This window comes from Muntiacus reevesi, chromosome 1, assembly GCF_963930625.1.
Source record: "Muntiacus reevesi chromosome 1, mMunRee1.1, whole genome shotgun sequence".
Taxonomy (NCBI): domain Eukaryota; kingdom Metazoa; phylum Chordata; class Mammalia; order Artiodactyla; family Cervidae; genus Muntiacus; species Muntiacus reevesi.
Genome location: NC_089249.1, coordinates 224,180,073 through 224,197,739, shown reverse-complemented (window position 1 = coordinate 224,197,739; position 17,667 = coordinate 224,180,073). Strand labels below are relative to the sequence as shown.

Genomic DNA, 17,667 nt, shown 5'->3' with positions numbered 1-17,667 from the left:
AGGAATGCAAGGGATTTCTGTGTGTTAATTTTATATCCTGCAACTTTACTATATTCATTGATTAGCTCTAATAATTTTCTGGAAGAGTCTTTAGGGTTTTCTATGTAGAGGATCATGTCATCTGCAAACAGCGAGAGTTTCACTTCTTCTTTTCCTATATGGATTCCTTTTATGTCTTTTTCTGCTCTGATTGCTGTGGCCAAAATTTCCAACACTATGTTGAATAGTAGTGGTGAGAGTGGGCATCCTTGTCTTGTTCCTGATTTCAGAGGAAATGCTTTCAATTTTTCACCATTGAGGGTGATGCTTGCTGTGGGTTTGTCATATATAGCTTTTATTATGTTGAGGTATGTTCCTTCTATTCCTGCTTTCTGGAGAGTTTTAATCATAAATGAGTGTTGAATTTTGTCAAAGGCTTTCTCTGCATCTATTGAGATAATCATATGTTTTTTATCTTTCAATTTGTTAATGTGGTGTATTACGTTGATTGATTTGCGGATATTAAAGAATCCTTGCATTCCTGGGATAAAGCCCACTTGGTCATGGTGTATGATTTTTTTAATATGTTGTTGGATTCTGTTTGCTAGAATTTTGTTAAGGATTTTTGCATCTATGTTCATCAGTGATATTGGCCTGTAGTTTTCTTTTTTTGTGGCATCTTTGTCTGGTTTTGGAATTAGGGTGATGGTGGCCTCATAGAATGAGTTTGGAAGTTTACCTTCTTCTGCAATTTTCTGGAACAGTTTGAGTAAGATAGGTGTTAGCTCTTCTCTAAATTTTTGGTAGAATTCAGCTGTGAAGCCATCTGGTCCTGGGCTTTTGTTTGCTGGAAGATTTCTGATTACAGTTTCGATTTCCTTGCTTGTGATGACTCTGTTAAGATCTTCTATTTCTTCCTGGTTCAGTTTTGGAAAGTTATACTTTTCTAAGAATTTGTCCATTTCATCCAAGTTGTCCATTTTATTGGCATAGAGCTGCTGGTAGTAGTCTCTTATGATCCTTTGGATTTCAGTGTTGTCTGTTGTGATCTCACCCTTTTCATTTCTTATTTTGTTAATTTGGTTCTTCTCTCTTTGTTTCTTAATGAGTCTTGCTAATGGTTTGTCAATTTTGTTTATTTTTTCAAAAAACCAGCTTTTAGCTTTGTTGATTTTTGCTATGGTCTCTTTAGTTTCTTTCGCATTTATTTCTGCCCTAATTTTTAAGATTTCTTTCCTTCTGCTAACCCTGGGGTTCTTCATTTCTTCCTTCTCTAATTGCTTTAGGTGTAGAGTTAGGTTATTTATTTGGCTTTTTTCTTGTTTCTTGATGTGTGCCTGTAATGCTATGAACCTTCCCCTTAGCACTGCTTTTACAGTGTCCCATAGGTTTTGGGTTGTTGTGTTTTCATTTTCATTTATTTCTATACATACTTTGATTTCTTTTTTGATTTCTTCTATGATTTGTTGGTTATTCAGAAGCGTGTTATTTAGCCTCCATATGTTGGAATTTTTAACAATTTTTTTCCTGTAATTGAGATCTAATCTTACTGCACTGTGGTCAGAAAAGATGACTGGAATGATGTCAATTTTTTTGAATTTTCCAAGACCAGATTTATGGCCCAGGATGTGATCTATTCTGGAGAAGGTTCCGTGTGCACTTGAGAAAAAGGTGAAGTTGATTGTTTTGGGGTGAAATGTCCTATAGATATCAATTAGGTCTAGCTGGTCCATTGTATCTTTTAAGGTTTGTGTTTCCTTGTTGATTTTCTGTTTAGTTGATCTATCCATGGTTGTGAGTGGGGTATTAAAGTCTCCCACTATTATTGTGTTACTATTAATTTCCTCTTTCATACTCGTTAGTGTTTGCTGTACATATTGCGGTGCTCCTATGTTGGGTGCATATATATTTATAATTGTTATATCTTCTTCTTGGATTGATCCTTTGATCATTATGTAGTGTCCTTCTTTGTCTCTTTTCACATCCTTTATTTGGAAGTCTATTTTATCTGATATGAGTATTGCGACTCCTGCTTTCTTTTGGTCTCCGTTTGCGTGAAATATTTTTTTCCAGCCCTTCACTTTCAGTCTGTATGTGTCCCTTGTTTTGAGGTGGGTCTCTTGTAGACAGCATATATAGGGGTCTTGTTTTTGTATCCATTCAGCCAATCTTTGTCTTTTGGTTGGGGCATTCAACCCATTTACATTTAAGGTAATTATTGATAGGTGTGGTCCCGCTGTCATTTACTTTGTTGTTTTGGGTTCACGTTTATACAACCTTTCTGCATTTCCTGTCTAGAGAAGATCCTTTAGCATTTGTTGAAGAGCTGGTTTGGTGGTGCTGAATTCTCTCAGCTTTTGCTTGTCTGTAAAGCTTTTGAATTCTCCTTCATATCTGAATGAGATCCTTGCTGGGTACAGTAATCTAGGTTGTAGGTTATTCTCTTTCATTACTTTCAGTATGTCCTGCCATTCCCTTCTGGCCTGGAGGGTTTCTATTGATAGATCAGCTGTTATCCTTATAGGAATCCCTTTGTGTGTTATTTGTTGTTTCTCCCTTGCTGCTTTTAGTATTTGTTCTTTGTGTTTGATCTTTGTTAATTTGATTAATATGTGTCTTGGGGTGTTTCGCCTTGGGTTTATCCTGTTTGGGACTCTCTGGGTTTCTTGGACTTGGGTGGCTATTTCCTTCCCCATTTTAGGGAAGTTCTCAGCTATTATCTCCTCGAGTATTTTCTCATGGCCTTTCTTTTTGTCTTCTTCTTCTGGGACTCCTATGATTCGAATGTTGGGGCGTTTCACATTGTCCCAGAGGTCCCTGAGGTTGTCCTCATTTCTTTTGATCCTTTTTTCTTTTTTCCTCTCTGCTTCATTTATTTCCACCATTTTATCTTCTACCTCACTTATCCTATCTTCTGTCTCCGTTATTCTACTCTTGGTTCCCTCCAGAGTGTTTTTGATCTCATTCATTGCATTATTCATTTTTAATTGACTCTTTTTTATTTCTTCTAGATCTTTATTAAACATTTCTTGCATCTTTTCAATCTTTGTCTCCAGGCTATTTATCTGTACCTCCATTTTGCTTTCAAGATTTTGGATCATTTTTATTATCATTATTCTAAATTCTTTTTCAGGTAGATTCCCTATCTCCTCCTCTTTTGTTTGACTTGGTGGGCTTTTTTCATGTTCCTTTACCTGTTGGGTATTTCTCTGCCTTTTCATCTTGTTTAGATTGCTGTGTCTGGAGTGGGCTTTCTGTATTCTGCAGGTCTGTGGTTCCTTTTTATTGTGGAGGTTTTACCCAGTGGGTGGGGTTAGACGATTGGCTTGTCAAGGTTTCCTGATTAGCGAAGCTTGCGTCAGTGTTCTGGTATGCGGATCTTGATTTCTTCTCTTTGGATAGCAATGAAGTGCCCAGTAATGAGTTTTGAGATGGGTCTATGTGTTAGGCGTGACCTTGGGCTGTCTGTATGTTGACGTTCAGGGCAATGTTCCTGCGTTGCTGGAGAATTTGCGTGGTATGTCGTGCTCTAAAACTTATTGGCTCTTGGGTGGTGGTTGGTTTCAGTGCAGGTATGGAGGCTTTTGTACGGTCACTTATTACTTAAAGATCCATGTAGTCAGGAGTTTTCTGGTGTTCTCAGGTTTTGGGCTTAAGTCTCCTGCTTCTGGATTTCAGTTTTATTCTTCCTGTAGTCTCAGGACTTCTCCAATTATACAGCACTGATAATAAAACTTCTATGTTAATGGTGGAAAGTTTCTCCCCCGTTAGGGATACCCAGAGAGGTTCACCGAGTTACATGGAGAAGAGAGGGAGGAGGGAGATAGAGATGGGCAGGAGGAGAAAGAGGGGGTCTCAAGAGGAGAGAGACAGATCTACGAAGTTGTCTGATCCCAGAGTGTTCTCCGTAGCCCAGACACCCACAAAGATTCACAGAATTGGATTGGGAAGAGAAGGGGAAAGGAGGAAATAGAGGTGTTCTGAGGTAGAAAACAGAGTCAAGATTGGGAGAGAATAATCAACACACTCGTGAATAAAAATGGGAGCTGAATATTGGATTCTTAAATGTTCACAATTTATATCATATACTGAAAAACAAAAATTAAAAATCTAGAGTAGAGGTTAGACTCTTAAAAATACTATATTAAAAACAAAAACCAAAACACACAGAAGAAATTTTAGAAATATATATGAAGTTTGGTATAAAAATAGGGCTTCTCTTCTTCTTCTTTTTTTTTTTTTTTCCCTTTCTTCTGTAAGGTTATAGTGGATTGAAAATGAAAATTAAGGCGTAGTAAAAGGAGTGCTAGAGGGCTTTAAAAGAAATAAGAGAAAAAGAAAAAGAAAATAGAAGAGAAGAAGAAAAAAGAACAGAAAAAAAGAAGAAAAAGAAGAAAAAGAAAAAAAAGAAAAAAGAAAGAGAAAAAAAATTGTTTTGCCTAATTAAAAAAAATCGTAAAAATCTATGAAAGTTAAGGAGTAATGGGGGAGTAATAAGGAATTTTTAAAGGAAAATAAAAGAGAACCAAGAAAAAAGAAAAAAAAAATTTTTTTTTTCCTTACTTAAAAAAAAAAAAAAAAAAGAAAAGAAAAGAAAAAGAAAAAATATATCTAGGAATTTCTCTGGAGCTGTTGCAGTCAGTGTGGGTTCGGCTCAGCTTCAGATAGCTCCTCGTTCCAGCTTACACTTCTCGATATCTACAGGCCCTTCCGGTGTAGTCAGTCGGTGGTTTCTTCAGGGATTTTAATCTGTTGCACCGGTCCCTTCTGAAGCGGTTCCCTTTGTTTATTTGGGTTCTGTTGCCGGTCTCTTCCGCGCCTAATTTCCGCCCTGACACAGGGGGCGGAGGTGGATTCTTATTCAGGTAGCTAGTTCCGTCGCGCTGCGGGGAGGGGCTGTGCGGGGAGGGACTGTGCCGGGAGGGGCCGGCGCTCCAGGGAGGGGCTTGCGCTCTTTTCTCGGTCTGCGCTGCTCAGGCTCCGGGCTGTTCTGTCTGAAGCGCGCGCCAGGATGCGCGCGGCTCCAGCCCTCGGGCAATTCACAAAAGCGCGGCACACAAAGCTCGGCCCGCGCTCCGGCCCCACGCCACCCGAGCGGCCCAGGCAGCCAGGCGCTTGACGGGCGCTCTCTCCCCGGGTGCGGCGCGTCTTCTGCCCTGCGCGGTCCGAGTCTCAGTCCCCGCCGGCGCCAGTCGGGCGTGCGCGCCCTCTGCCCTCCGTGTCCCCAGCCCCAGTTCCCGCCCGCGCCGGTCGGGCGCCCGCGCCCTCCGTCTCGCCGCGACCCTCCCGGCGGACTTTGGCCGCCCAGAATCTCGGTCCCTTTGTTCTGCGAACGGCCGGCAGTGTGTTCGGGCCAGTTAATTTTCTCTCTCTCTTGCTGTCCCACAGTTCAAGCTGGCAACTCACAAAAGCTCCCTCTGATTGTCCTCAGGGCGCTCAGGCCCGGATCCAGCCCCAAGTAATGCCGCCCGCTCCTCTCCGTTCCGCCCCCACTTGCTGGTTGCGGATGCGGGCGTCTGGGGTACTTTTCTGCTGGGAGTTGCTTTTAGGCTCGTAATCTGTGGGTTTTATTTATTCTATCCCTCCCAGTCAGATTCAAACTCTTGAGATTCCAACACTTCCCCCAGGCCCGCCAGTGCGAGGGTTTCCCGGTGTCTGGGAACGTCCTCTATTAAGTCCCTTCCCGGGACGGATCTCCGTCCTTAGCTCTTTTGTTTCGCTTTTTATCTTTTATATTTTGTCCTACCTCCTTTCGAAGACAATGGGCTGCTTTTCTGGGTGCCTGATGACCTCAGCTAGCGATCAGAAGTTGTTTTGTGAAGTTTGCTCTGCGTTCAGTTATTTTTTTGATGAATTTCTAGGAGAGAAAGTGGTCTCTCCGTCCTACTCCTCCGCCATCTTGGCTCCTCCTTTCATTTTCATCTTAAAAACTGTCCTTGGTACATTTTGTCTTTTTTGAATGTCCTCATTTGTTTTCTTCCTACCACTGAATGCAATGAAATTTTTTCTTAAGTTCAGTTCAGTGTCTCAGTCATGTCTGACTCTTTGCAACCTCATGGACTGCAGCACGCCAGGTTTCCCTGTCCATCACCAACTCCTGGAGCTTGCTCAGACTCCTGTCCATCGAGTCGGTGATGCCATCCAACCATCTCATCCTCGGTCGTCCCCTTCTCCTCCTGCTTTCAAGCTTTCCCAGCATCAGGGTCTTTTCCAATGAGTTAGTTCTTCGTGTCAGGTGGCCAAAGTACTGGAAGTATCATCAACCTTTTCTTGGTGATAGAAAAAATGTCACAGCTTATGCATATGGGAAACTTAATGAAAGCTTTCAAAGTTTTGTCATAATTTTTCAGAATTAGCCACTAAATAATATATTTCAATGTTTAAGCATACCAGTAGTGTTTAGTGTTTTAAGTCCAGAGTTCACCACAGATAAAAATGAAATGTATACTTGGCTATAGCAGAGTTATGGGGTTTTCAGAACATACACTTCATAATTAAGCTTTAACACACATTATTTTTGCATTCATTTTTACTGAGATTTGTTTTGCGGAAGGCCCTTAGGATTGAAAAATCCCAGAGTAGAGCAATATGGCGGCCTATGGAAGGAGACTGTTATGTTAGATAAGGTAGACTTTGGTCTGTTTTCTGTGTCTTTTTAATAAGTCAACGCCACATTAATTTTAAGAGTTGCCTTGTTAGGTCATAAATCTACTCACAGAATGTTTGTTTTTAATATTAGTGAAGCCAGTTGTCCCAGGTAACTTGAATTCTTTCAAAGTCACAGATTCTTTTCCTTCTTATGCACCTCACAGGCTCACCTCTATCCCACTGAATGAACATCTGTCCTGCAGCAGAGTGAGAGGAGGTGCCCTCTGTGTTTAGGGGAAGGGACTTGGGTGACAAACAGCCATGGCTTTATCACAGTCACCCTTTGTTCTAAGATGTACGAACTGCAGCTCTCCTAGGGAGTACGGGTTTTATTTCATTAAGAGGTCACCCAACATAATGCCCATCTTCTCTCCTAGGGCAACGTATCTCTGAAAGAACTGAATGCCCGGCCCTTAGAAGTTTTCATGTGCAGCGTGCTCAAGAGACAAGGCTACGGAGAAGGCTTCCGTTGGATGGCACAGTACATTGATTAACACCAGCCCACATCAGTTCCAGGTCTCACCATTCAGGCCTACTCAGAGATTTGATCACTCAACATGCATAACTTGAATTCAATAGACTTTTATTGTTGGTTAGAAAACAGATGTTTTTTAGATTATTAATATTTTATCAACTTAATTTGAGTGAGAATTGAAACCTGATTCAAATAAGTTTGAATATCACAATGTTAGCTTTCTAATTCCATAAAAATACTTAGTTTTTACAGTTTATAATGCGACATTACCCCCAGCACCATTTTTGAACAGCAACTTTCCAGACGACATTTGAAGCACTTTTTAACAACATGAAACTACAAATAGCAACCATATTTAAAAGCTCATCATGTTAAATTTTTTATGTAATTTTTTGGAACTAGTTTTTAAATTTTAGATTATATGTCCACCTATCTTTAGTAAGCAGTTAATAATAAGCTTATAAATGACTGCATGATGCCTTACAGTTTCAATTATTTTTTTCTTATGCAAACGTCATGCAATAAAACAAACCCTAATATTTGGCATCCTTGTTGGGCAAATGTTTCATTTTAATGTGTCTTATCTAGCTAGTATGCTCTGAAGTTTTGCATATTTAATATTAAATATATGAGGGTTGTGGGGAAAGGAGATTGCTTTAGAATATTTAGGATAATGTTTAAGTCCCTACAGGCTTTTGCATTTATCTAGAGACAAGTTTATGTTTGGTTGCACCTTATACCACATTTATGTCTGAATCATGTATATTTTTATCTGTAACACTACCATTACCAGTGCTGATGGGGTCCACGTCCTAGTCCCTGTGGAATCGGCCTTCTGAAAAAAAGCACATGTTCTGGTACAACCCAAGGTGAATTTTTGGTTTGATAAGCCAGTCCCAGTTGTCTAATTCTGAAGTTCTCCAATCTTAATGGCACCCAGTTTGGTAATCTGCCTTTTCACCAAAAATAATGACAGGCACCAGTCTCCCCACACTTAGAGGTACTCCCCAGTCTTACTTAATGGTACTTAATGGTATTCAGCAGGGCAAGTGACACGTAGGGTGTTGTGCAGTTGCATGGTGGAGCCTGCATCTGAGGATAAAGAAAGCATGTTCTGCTTCAGTTGTCACTGAGATATTTGAAGATTTTGTTCCTGTCCTATGGCTCTTTTTGCATTTTGGGTATATTTTATTTCTTGGTGGAAAGAAAATGAATCCATATATTTAATTTTCTTTTTTCTTAGTTATTCTCAACCAGCTCTTACTTTATAACACAAAGGCTTTTGTTTTTTGATACCATGCTTGCCACATGATAGTTTCTACAAGCCTCACTGGTAAGATTTTCTAATCAGATTGTGGTTAGCTTTTTAAAGCATTTTAATTTCCTAAGAAATTGAATTCTTTTTTCCCATATGTCTGAGATTCCCATAATTAGTTGAAAGACAAGTGCCAAATATTTATTTTTAAAGACTCTAAAGATGAAGATTTCCTCTCTTGGTCATAAACCTAAGTTTTATAGTGTATTTAACCAATTCTACTGAGAATAGATTGCTCTAATTCCATCAAGAGTAATTTTAATATCAGAATTACTGTTTTCTTTAGCTCTTGTCCAAATCAGAGTTAACTATAGTCCTTTCTGTCATCAATAATATAATATTGTATATAAAGCAAATAAGGATTGAAAGATATGCCTGGAAGGAATTACTAGTTAGCTAAACCAACAAGGTCATTTCATCATGACATTTGGTTTTAGGAATTCAGCTATTCTGTTTCATTTTCAGCTTCCTTCTAAAGGAAAATAAAAAAGCTTTCTCCCTGCCTAAAAACATCAGTAACACCAGGGAAAAGTAGGAATGACATTCAGCCTCTTGGTTTATTCTGCCAGATATGTTTAAAGTTCTCATTTCTAACGTCTTGACTGAAGAGAATTAAGCCTTATTCAAAGTAATTGCCTCTTGTTGATGGTATCTGTTTTCAATATTTACAGGGACATGCTTTTCTTCAAGTATTTCCTAGTATCTATTGTGATAATTGAGAAGTTAATTAACTGTGTTATAAATCGTTTAAAAGAAAAAGCTTACTGGTTTCTCTAGAGGGGATTTGCTTTCTGGCACAAACTCTCCTGTTCCAGAACTCTCATTCTAGGTCTTTCACTGGGATCAAAGGAACAGAGTCACTTTGTGGACCACAGCTAAACTGTGGGTATTTTACCAATGATGTAAGAGTCTTCCAGAGTCTGAACCTCTGGAAATGAAGCTGCACTTTCCTGCCAGCTGAAGGGAGATGGACCTCAGAGTTCCCTAGCCATTGGGCTTATCATCCAGCTCTGAGAGCTCCTTAGAAAACAGAGAGTGTCACTGCTTCCATCAGGAGAAGCAAGTTAAGAGAATGCCAAGAAATGGCAAAAGCATGTGGGAAAAATATATACTCTGTATGTGCCTGTGCAAGTGTGTACATTTGTGGAGTATTTTGGGGGTAAATGTAGTTAATTTTGTTCTTCCCTCGGTAAAGTGTGAAAATGTAATTAACACTATTATATACAAGTTAAGACTGGATTCCATATACATCAGGAAGTGTTCAAAAGATGTTTTAAAATCTTAAGTCCAAAACTCTAAAAACAGATGGCCTCAGCTGGCTTTTATATTTTTAAAAAGATTCTTAACCCCTTACCTGTTTCAAAGACTGCTATTAATTATACTTTTCTGTAACTGGTTAAATTGATGGATTCCAGTTTATCTTGATGAATTTTTAGATTGGAGATTATAGCATTTTTAAAAACTGGGCACAGATATTCCCTGAAGAATATGAAAAATATTCTTCACTACTGAGTTAACCCAGTATCCTTGAGTGCCAAAGAAGTATGAATTCAGATATTGCCTGCATAGATCTAAATTTTAGTTTTGTGTGCCTGTGTACATATACAACTTTACTGTGGTTTACAACGTAAACACAGAATGTTGTTTCTTTTCTTTAGTTTTCAACTGGCTCACACTACATGTAAGTAAGTTAAGTGCTTTCCAGCACATAAACTACTTGGAAATCACTGAAATAGAGTAATAACTGTGATAAAAGTGTTTCTTGTCTTCTGCAAAATGATTTGATTAACCACATTCAAAATCCAGCATTTTCACAAGTTCCATCATTAAAAACAGAATACCTCCAGTTGATGACTTGAGCTTGAGCAGACAGGTTTATATTTTCTGAACCTGTATTTGGTATGTGTCTCAATGTGGCGTTTCAGTCTTGTTAGTCACTTACATGACTGAAGTTTGCAAGGCTTCTATCGCCAAATAAATTTTGATCAGAGTACAATGACAAAGCTAATATAAAAGAAAGTCTCTCAGAATATCGTGTGTTGATTTAGAGTACATTGTTTGAATCATTTTAAATATATGTAAAAGTTGGTGACGTTTCAAAAAAATCTCCCAAGACAACATGAAAAAATGAGATTAGCAAATATAAATTTCTGGATAAAATTAATAAGGAATTATAGGTTTTCTATAAACCTTTAAATTTTTTTGTTGTTATAGACAGTAAGGATTCAGAAAACATATTTTAAATTAAGGACTAAATTCTCAAAGCCCAATATTAATGTTTCTGGTCTTTACAGTCACTGTCCTTTTGAAATGCAAATTAGTGTTTTTTAGCCAAAAAAGAAAAAAAGAACAAGCTCTTAAAAATATGGGGCTGTGCCTCTGCATAAAGTGATTGGGATTTTGTTAAAACCATGTTTCTACTCTTGAACCCTATAGCCATTCCCCCTCACATACCTCCAGCCCATACCTGGAAATCCCTGAGTATAAAGGGAATTGACCTCTGTTGATTTGACCAACTACTGACCATCTTTTGAAGATGCAGTTTTGAATCAACTAATTTTTGTCTTCACAATTTAAAACATTAAATAGATAATATATTTAATACCTCTGATTATTCTGGGCTTTGACCACACCTTTAAACAGATTCCAAATTAATCACAGTAAAGTAAGCAAATTTATTCAAAGTAAACTTTGTTTCAGGAGTGCCCCCACTCCAAATAGATTTTAAGACAGAAATGGGAAAGGCTTTTGAGTGATTTCATGGAGAATCATTATCTTTAGAAAAGATTCACATCAGAATGGCCAACTTCACCTGGGTTTCTGGATTCCCTGGTGCTGCTCCTAACCTGAACTCAGAATCTGTTGCCATACTGAGGCAAGAGCACTCAGGGTGAATGCAGTCAGGTGACTTTCAAAGTGTTTTCTGTGGTGAGGCCTTTAGTGTTTGGCTGAATGCAGAGTATGTTGAAGTGGTAAGTCAGTGATAAGTTTTTCATCACTAACCTTGTTTGCACTTTTGTACACCACTGCTTGCACTAGTATCTTAGTGTGAATTTTAACAATTGTTTTACAGTGTATACAGATTGTTAAGCATTAATTTATATAAAGATGTTTCTGTTTACCTTTATGTATTTTACAAAGAACAGCTATAATAGATGGTTAAATGTTCTTGAATTGTGTTTGTGTGTTATTTTGATTACGTTCTATTATCTTTTTACCCCCTATGATTTGAGTGTCAGATATAGAAAAATAAAATAATTACCTGGTCTTTGAAACACTCTGGTGTCAGGTCCTGTTTTTATCATCTAATAATTTTTATTGCGCTTATTAGAAACTTCTTGAACTTTGAAATTACTAAGGTTATAGAACGTGCCCTTTGTGCAAGGATTCCAAGCAACTGAGGCCTAATTTGCTTCGTAGTAGGACTTATACAATGCTGACTCAGTTGAAATGTGAAAAATAAGCACTTGGTTGGTTTTATCTACATCAAGGTTCTCAAGTTTTAGTAGGCATCAGAATCTCCTAGGGGTGGGGGGGACTTAAAAAAAAAAACACTAGAGGAAAAAAAAATCCCACCAAAAACTGATTCAGTAAATCTGGGGTGGAGTGGAAGGCAAGCATACAAATCTTCAACAAGTTTCTCAGGTTTTTCTGATGCCAGAATGTGTAGATTTTCATTTAGGAGAAACAGTAATATACCACCAAATACTAATAACACTAAATGATCATTGGCTAATCAGTGAAGAAAAAAAATTTTTTTTCTGAGAATTCATTTAATAGTAAATCCTACATCAATATAGGGCTTCCCTGTTGGCTCAGTGGTAAAGAACCTGCCAGCCAATGAGGAGGCACAGGTTCAGTCCTTGGGTCAGGAAGATCCCATGGAACAGGAAACCACAACCCACTCCAGTATTCTCCCCTAGGAAATCCCATGGACAGAGGAGCCTGGATGGCTACAGTCCATGCGGTGGCAAAGAGTCACATACAAATTAGCAACTGAGCATGCACGCACATCACTGTAACCTGTAGCTGGTGGTTCTCAACCTTGGCTACAATTCAGAATCACTGAAAGCCCAGGTAGCAGAATTTTTTCAACTCAGGTGATGCAAATGAAACATTATCATTTTGGTAAGGATTATCAAGCTACTTTTGAGACTTAAATCCAACTATAAGATGATGGTCCAGTGGTTAAGAATATACCTTGCAACACAGGGGATGCAGGTTTGACCCCCAACTGGAGAACTGAGATTCCCACATGTGGCAGAACAACTAAGCCCAAGCCCTTCAACTACTGAGCCCACGCACCAGAACTAGACGGTCCATGCACAGCAACAAAAGATCCTGCAGGTCACAACTTTGACCTGATGCAGCCAAATAAATGCATATTAACAAACAAAACTTTACACAGCCATTCCTTTAACCTTTCCACTAACAATGTGCAGGATGACATAAGGCTTTGTCCTAACTCTTTTAACATAACCAGTCATGATTCTATTACCGTTGCAGTGAAGTGAAGTCGCTCACTCATATCCGACTCTTTGGGACCCCATGGACTGTAGCCTACCAGGATCCTCCATCCATGGGATTTTCCAGGCAAGAATACTGGAGTGGGTTGCCATTTCCTTCTCTAAGAGATCTTCCCAACCCAGGGAATGAACCCGGGTCTCCCACATTGTAGGCAGACGCCTTACCATCTGAGCCACCAGGGAAGTTCAATTACTGTTGAGCCCATCAAATAGAGATTTAGCATGCACTCAAACTATTTGTTGAACTGAAACTAACAAAGTAGACAGTGAATGTACTGAAGGGATAAATGCTAAGAAGATAAAAATCCAGTTTATTCAGACATTTCTCCAAATAAGACATACAAATGGCTAATAAACACATGAAAAGATACTCAACATCACTCATTATTAAAGAAATGCAGATCAAAATTACAATGAGGTATCACCTCACATTCATCAAAATGACCATCATCAAAAAGTCTACAAACAATAAATGCTGGAGAGGGTGTGGAGAAAAGGGAACTCTTATACTGTTGGTGGGAATGTAAATTGATACAGCCACTAGGGAGAACAGTATGGAGATTCCTTAAAAAACCAAAAATAAAACTACTATATGACCCAACAATCCCACTATTGAGCACATACCCTGACAAAACCATAATTGAAACATGCATCCCACTGTTCACTGCAGCACTGTTTATAAGAGCTAGAATGTGGAAGCAACCTATTAACAGATGTCCATCAAGAGATGAATGGATAAAGAAGCTGTGGTACATATATTCAATGGAATATACTCAGTCATAAAAACATTTGAGTCACTTCTAACGAGGTAGTGAACCTAGAGCCTGTTATAAAGAATGAAGTAAGTCAGAAAAACAAATATTGTGTGTTAATGCACATACATGGAATAGAAAGATGGTACTGAAACCTACTGCAAAGCAGCAATGGAGATGCATAGATAGAGAACGGACTTGTGGACACTGGGGGAAAGAGAGGGTGGGACAAATTGAGACAGGAACATGGAAACATATACATTACCATATGTAAGACAGTCACTGGGAATTTGCTATATGACGTAGGGAGTGCAAACTGGAGCTCTGTGACAACCTAGAAGGGTTGGATGAGGCGGAGAGGTGGGAGGGATGTTTAGGAGGGAGGGGACATATGTATACCTATGGCTGATTCATGTTGATGTATGGCAGAAAGCAACATAATACTGTAAAAGCAATTATCCTTCAATTAAAAACAGGTTTTTAAAATGGAAAAAAATCCAGTTTATTTACCTCATTTTCTTAAATTTAATTACATAATATCCCACCAGACTATCTGATGGGCTTCCCAGGCGGCATGAGTGGTAAAGAACCCATCTGCCAATACAGGAGACATAAGGGACATGGGTTCGATCCCTGGGTCAGGATGATTCCCTGGAGAAGGGCATGGCAACCCACTCCAGTATTCTTGCCTGGAGAATCCCATGGACAGAGGAGCCTGGGGGAGCTACAGTCCATAGAGGCTCACAGAGTTGGACATGACCGAAGCAACTTATCAAAGCACACAGCACAAACTATCTGATATCTGTACTAAAGGTACAGCAATGCAATGTCACAGCCCCCAAAAGAGTGTGAAAAGCACCTTGTGGGGAATAGGGGAACTAGGAGACAGTGTAAAAGAAGCCCATTGGGTGGTGGCCACCATTCTCCTAATTGAAAGGTGAGAACAGCAACTTAGAAACCTGATGACTACAAAGGTCCCCAAAACAGGCCCTTATAAAGGATTCAGCTGGGTATTAAGTCAGTTGACAAACGTCAAAGCCTGTGTTTACAAAGCCTCTTAACTTATTTAAAATTAGACACCAAAACTCAATAATTTTCTGGCTATTATGTGGTAAACAAAGGAAGCCTTGCTTTGGAATGTGGATTTTGATTGGAGGCAGTACGGTGAACCATTTAACATGCTTATTAAAGTCACTGAGTTCAGTGATGGCACCATGCCACTACAAACAGGCTGGTAACGTTGCAAAAAGAAACTGAAGAGCTTTCTTACCTGATCATATTGAAAGGACCTGGGTTAATGGGTAACAGTCCTCCAGTCAAAATCTTTAGAGGTGTCGTGTTTCATGTCTGTTAAAAGTAAACAAGGGGAAGAAATAATTGGAGGTGAGGTACAGATGAACAGAGAGAGAACACTTGGGGGTCAAAATGAAGATATCTGTTTACTCCTTTCTTGAGCTAAAAGGAACTGAATGTGAACCTCATCAGTGGAGGTGTAGCCTCATTTCATCCAGGATGAAAATCCCAGAAACTAGAGAGATTATAAACATTACCATTACAGCACCATTTTTAGGGTTCTCTCCTAGTCCTTGGGTTTGGGTTGAGGTCTCTAGACCCACCTCGTGACTAGGAAGCCACACCAGATTGACTGCAGTCTAGAGAAAACCGCATTGACTTCCCTCCATTCGACAGACTTCTCTTTCGAGACCCAAATGGCCTTTCTTTGAGTAAAACACAGAATAGGTGAGTTCCAGCCCTGTTCTGGGCCCCAGAGCTTATTTGCAACTAGGGGCTCCACTGCAAGGAGAAACAAGTCTGACAGTTCCTGAAGGAAACCATGCAACACTACTTTCTTTTCTGACTTCAGGGTAGTAAACACAGGGGCAAAAAGCTATTTTGAGACCAGTCTGAAATTTTCTCCACCTCAGCTTCTATTTGGGGCCAGGTTCAGAACCCACAATCCTCTGGCAGTCTGATGGCAGGGGGACCCCTCTTGGATTCTGAAGCCTCACTCTGCCTTCCTCTTTGGAGAAGCAGTCTCTGATTACTTGACATGTTGGTGGCCTTGCTCACTGCTCCATGTGCAGGACTGGGCTGGGTAAAATATGAGGGAGGGTCCCTGCTCATTGGGTTCGTTTTCTCTCTTTTACACATAAAGCCTTATGTGTGGGAAACTATTAGTTATCACCAGGTCTTTTTTTTTTTTTTATCACCAGGTCTTTTGCAAGTACCGTGCAGCTGCTGGGTTCAGGTTGGGACAGGTGGCCACACTTTCTGTCTGCCCTTCTGCAATCAGTCAGTCAGCTGGCATTTCCTCAACACCTCCTTGCTGGAGACTTACATGGAATGATGAAAAATGGGCAGCCATCTGCCCGAGGCACCATGGAAGGCAAAAGGGAAAGGCCCTCAAACACCATCGAGGTTTCTAAAACGGGGGCACCAGAGCTGAATCTTGAAGGCATATAAACTGTTTAGTAAAGAGGGGGTGAACAAGGTGACTGTAAGCAGACAAAACAGCAAAGACAAAGGCACAGCAGAAAACGTCACGCTGTGAGTTGGGGCTGGTAGAGCCCAGAGCCTGAAGAGGTGCTATGTGGACAGCATATCAGAGAGATGTCAGTGGAGGAAAAGACAAGAATATGAGGCCTAAACTAAGAAGGCAGGAGAGCAGGGCTGCTCTTTCCCATCTTTCAGCCCATTTTTCACCTGTCAGAGTAGGCTACTTCTAACACTGATTCCAAAACCAACAGTTTATGATGTATGACCATGTTTTCCAACCCAAGGCAGGAGCAAGCGATCCACCAGGAAAGCCTGCTCATGGAGCAATGAGATCAGGGATAGGGGATTTGAAGTTGGGAACATCTGTACAGACATGTGTCCCCAAAATGCCACACGGAGCATGCACATCAGAATGTGTGCTAGTGACAACAAGGAAGACACAGGTTTGAGCTCAAATTAAAAATAACATAGGGTGGATGTTGCACAGGGAACTCTGCTCAATGTTACATGGCAGCCTGGATGTGAGGGGAGTCTGGGGGAGCATGGATACATGCATACCTATGGCTGAGTCCCTTTGCTGTCCACCTGAAACTACCACAACACAGTTAACTGGCTATAATCCAATATAATAAAAGTTTTAAAAAAACACACAAGCTGGAACTGTTGACACAGCCAGTATTGCCAACCTGTTCAATAAAAAACATCAGGCTAAAGGGGTGGAGGGTTGGGGCTTCCTGAGGGTTCTGGTGGGAGCCAGGAGCTGAGGCCCCAGCTGTCCCTCTCTGATCCCCCTTCTCCAGGAACCTCTTACCTGGGGACTGGCTTTGCCAGCACAGTGTGGGGATCTGATGGTTCCATCCACCAACCAGGAGAGGCATAATAGAAGTAGCTGAGAAGAATATCCTGCTTTCTAATCCCCTAGTAAAGTCCTGAACTTGAAAAGTCAAGCGGGCAAGGTATCCTAACTCCTCACACAGCCCAAGGACTGCCCAGTGAACGCTGGACCGGACTTGATCTCTGTGGCTACAGGGCTCAGAACAGCGTGTGAACAGAAACATCATGTTTCAAGGCGACAATTACAGTTGAATTTAAGGAAGACGTTTTAAACTTAATATGGATGGCTTAGCAATGGGTTGCTTACAAAACGACACGCTCTCTGTCACTAGAATTCAGAGGCTGTCCTAGAGAAGGTGGTGGGCAAGACGAGCTTTCATGCCCCGCCCCCCCACCAACCACCTAAACCCTGAGGTATCACCCAGATGAGGCTCCTTGGCTGAGACCTGAGCAGGAACCAGGATTGATAATGCGGGTCGGTACTGGTCCCGGACCCCTTCTTGACCAGAAGGGAAGTGCTCCTGGAGGGCAGAGGGGTCCCTAAGACTTGAGCATCCCCTCTGGTTCCTGATGGCCCTTCAGGGTAATTAGGAGTCTAACAGTTGACGACGTAGCTATCGGGGACCGCCCACGGCAGCTCCT

General features: G+C 40.5%; 1 protein-coding gene across 1 annotated transcript in view; it reads left to right on the top strand.

Moving 5' to 3' along the window:
- The window catches only part of SAR1B (secretion associated Ras related GTPase 1B), a 36,088-nt gene extending 24,396 nt beyond the window's left edge, over positions 1–11,692 (top strand). The window contains exon 7 of the mRNA XM_065918574.1: positions 7,005–11,692. Coding sequence (XP_065774646.1) covers positions 7,005–7,121 — 117 coding nt within the window. The 3' untranslated portion in view covers positions 7,122–11,692. The remainder of the gene's footprint in view (positions 1–7,004) is intronic.
- Positions 11,693–17,667: the final 5,975 nt, after the last annotated feature.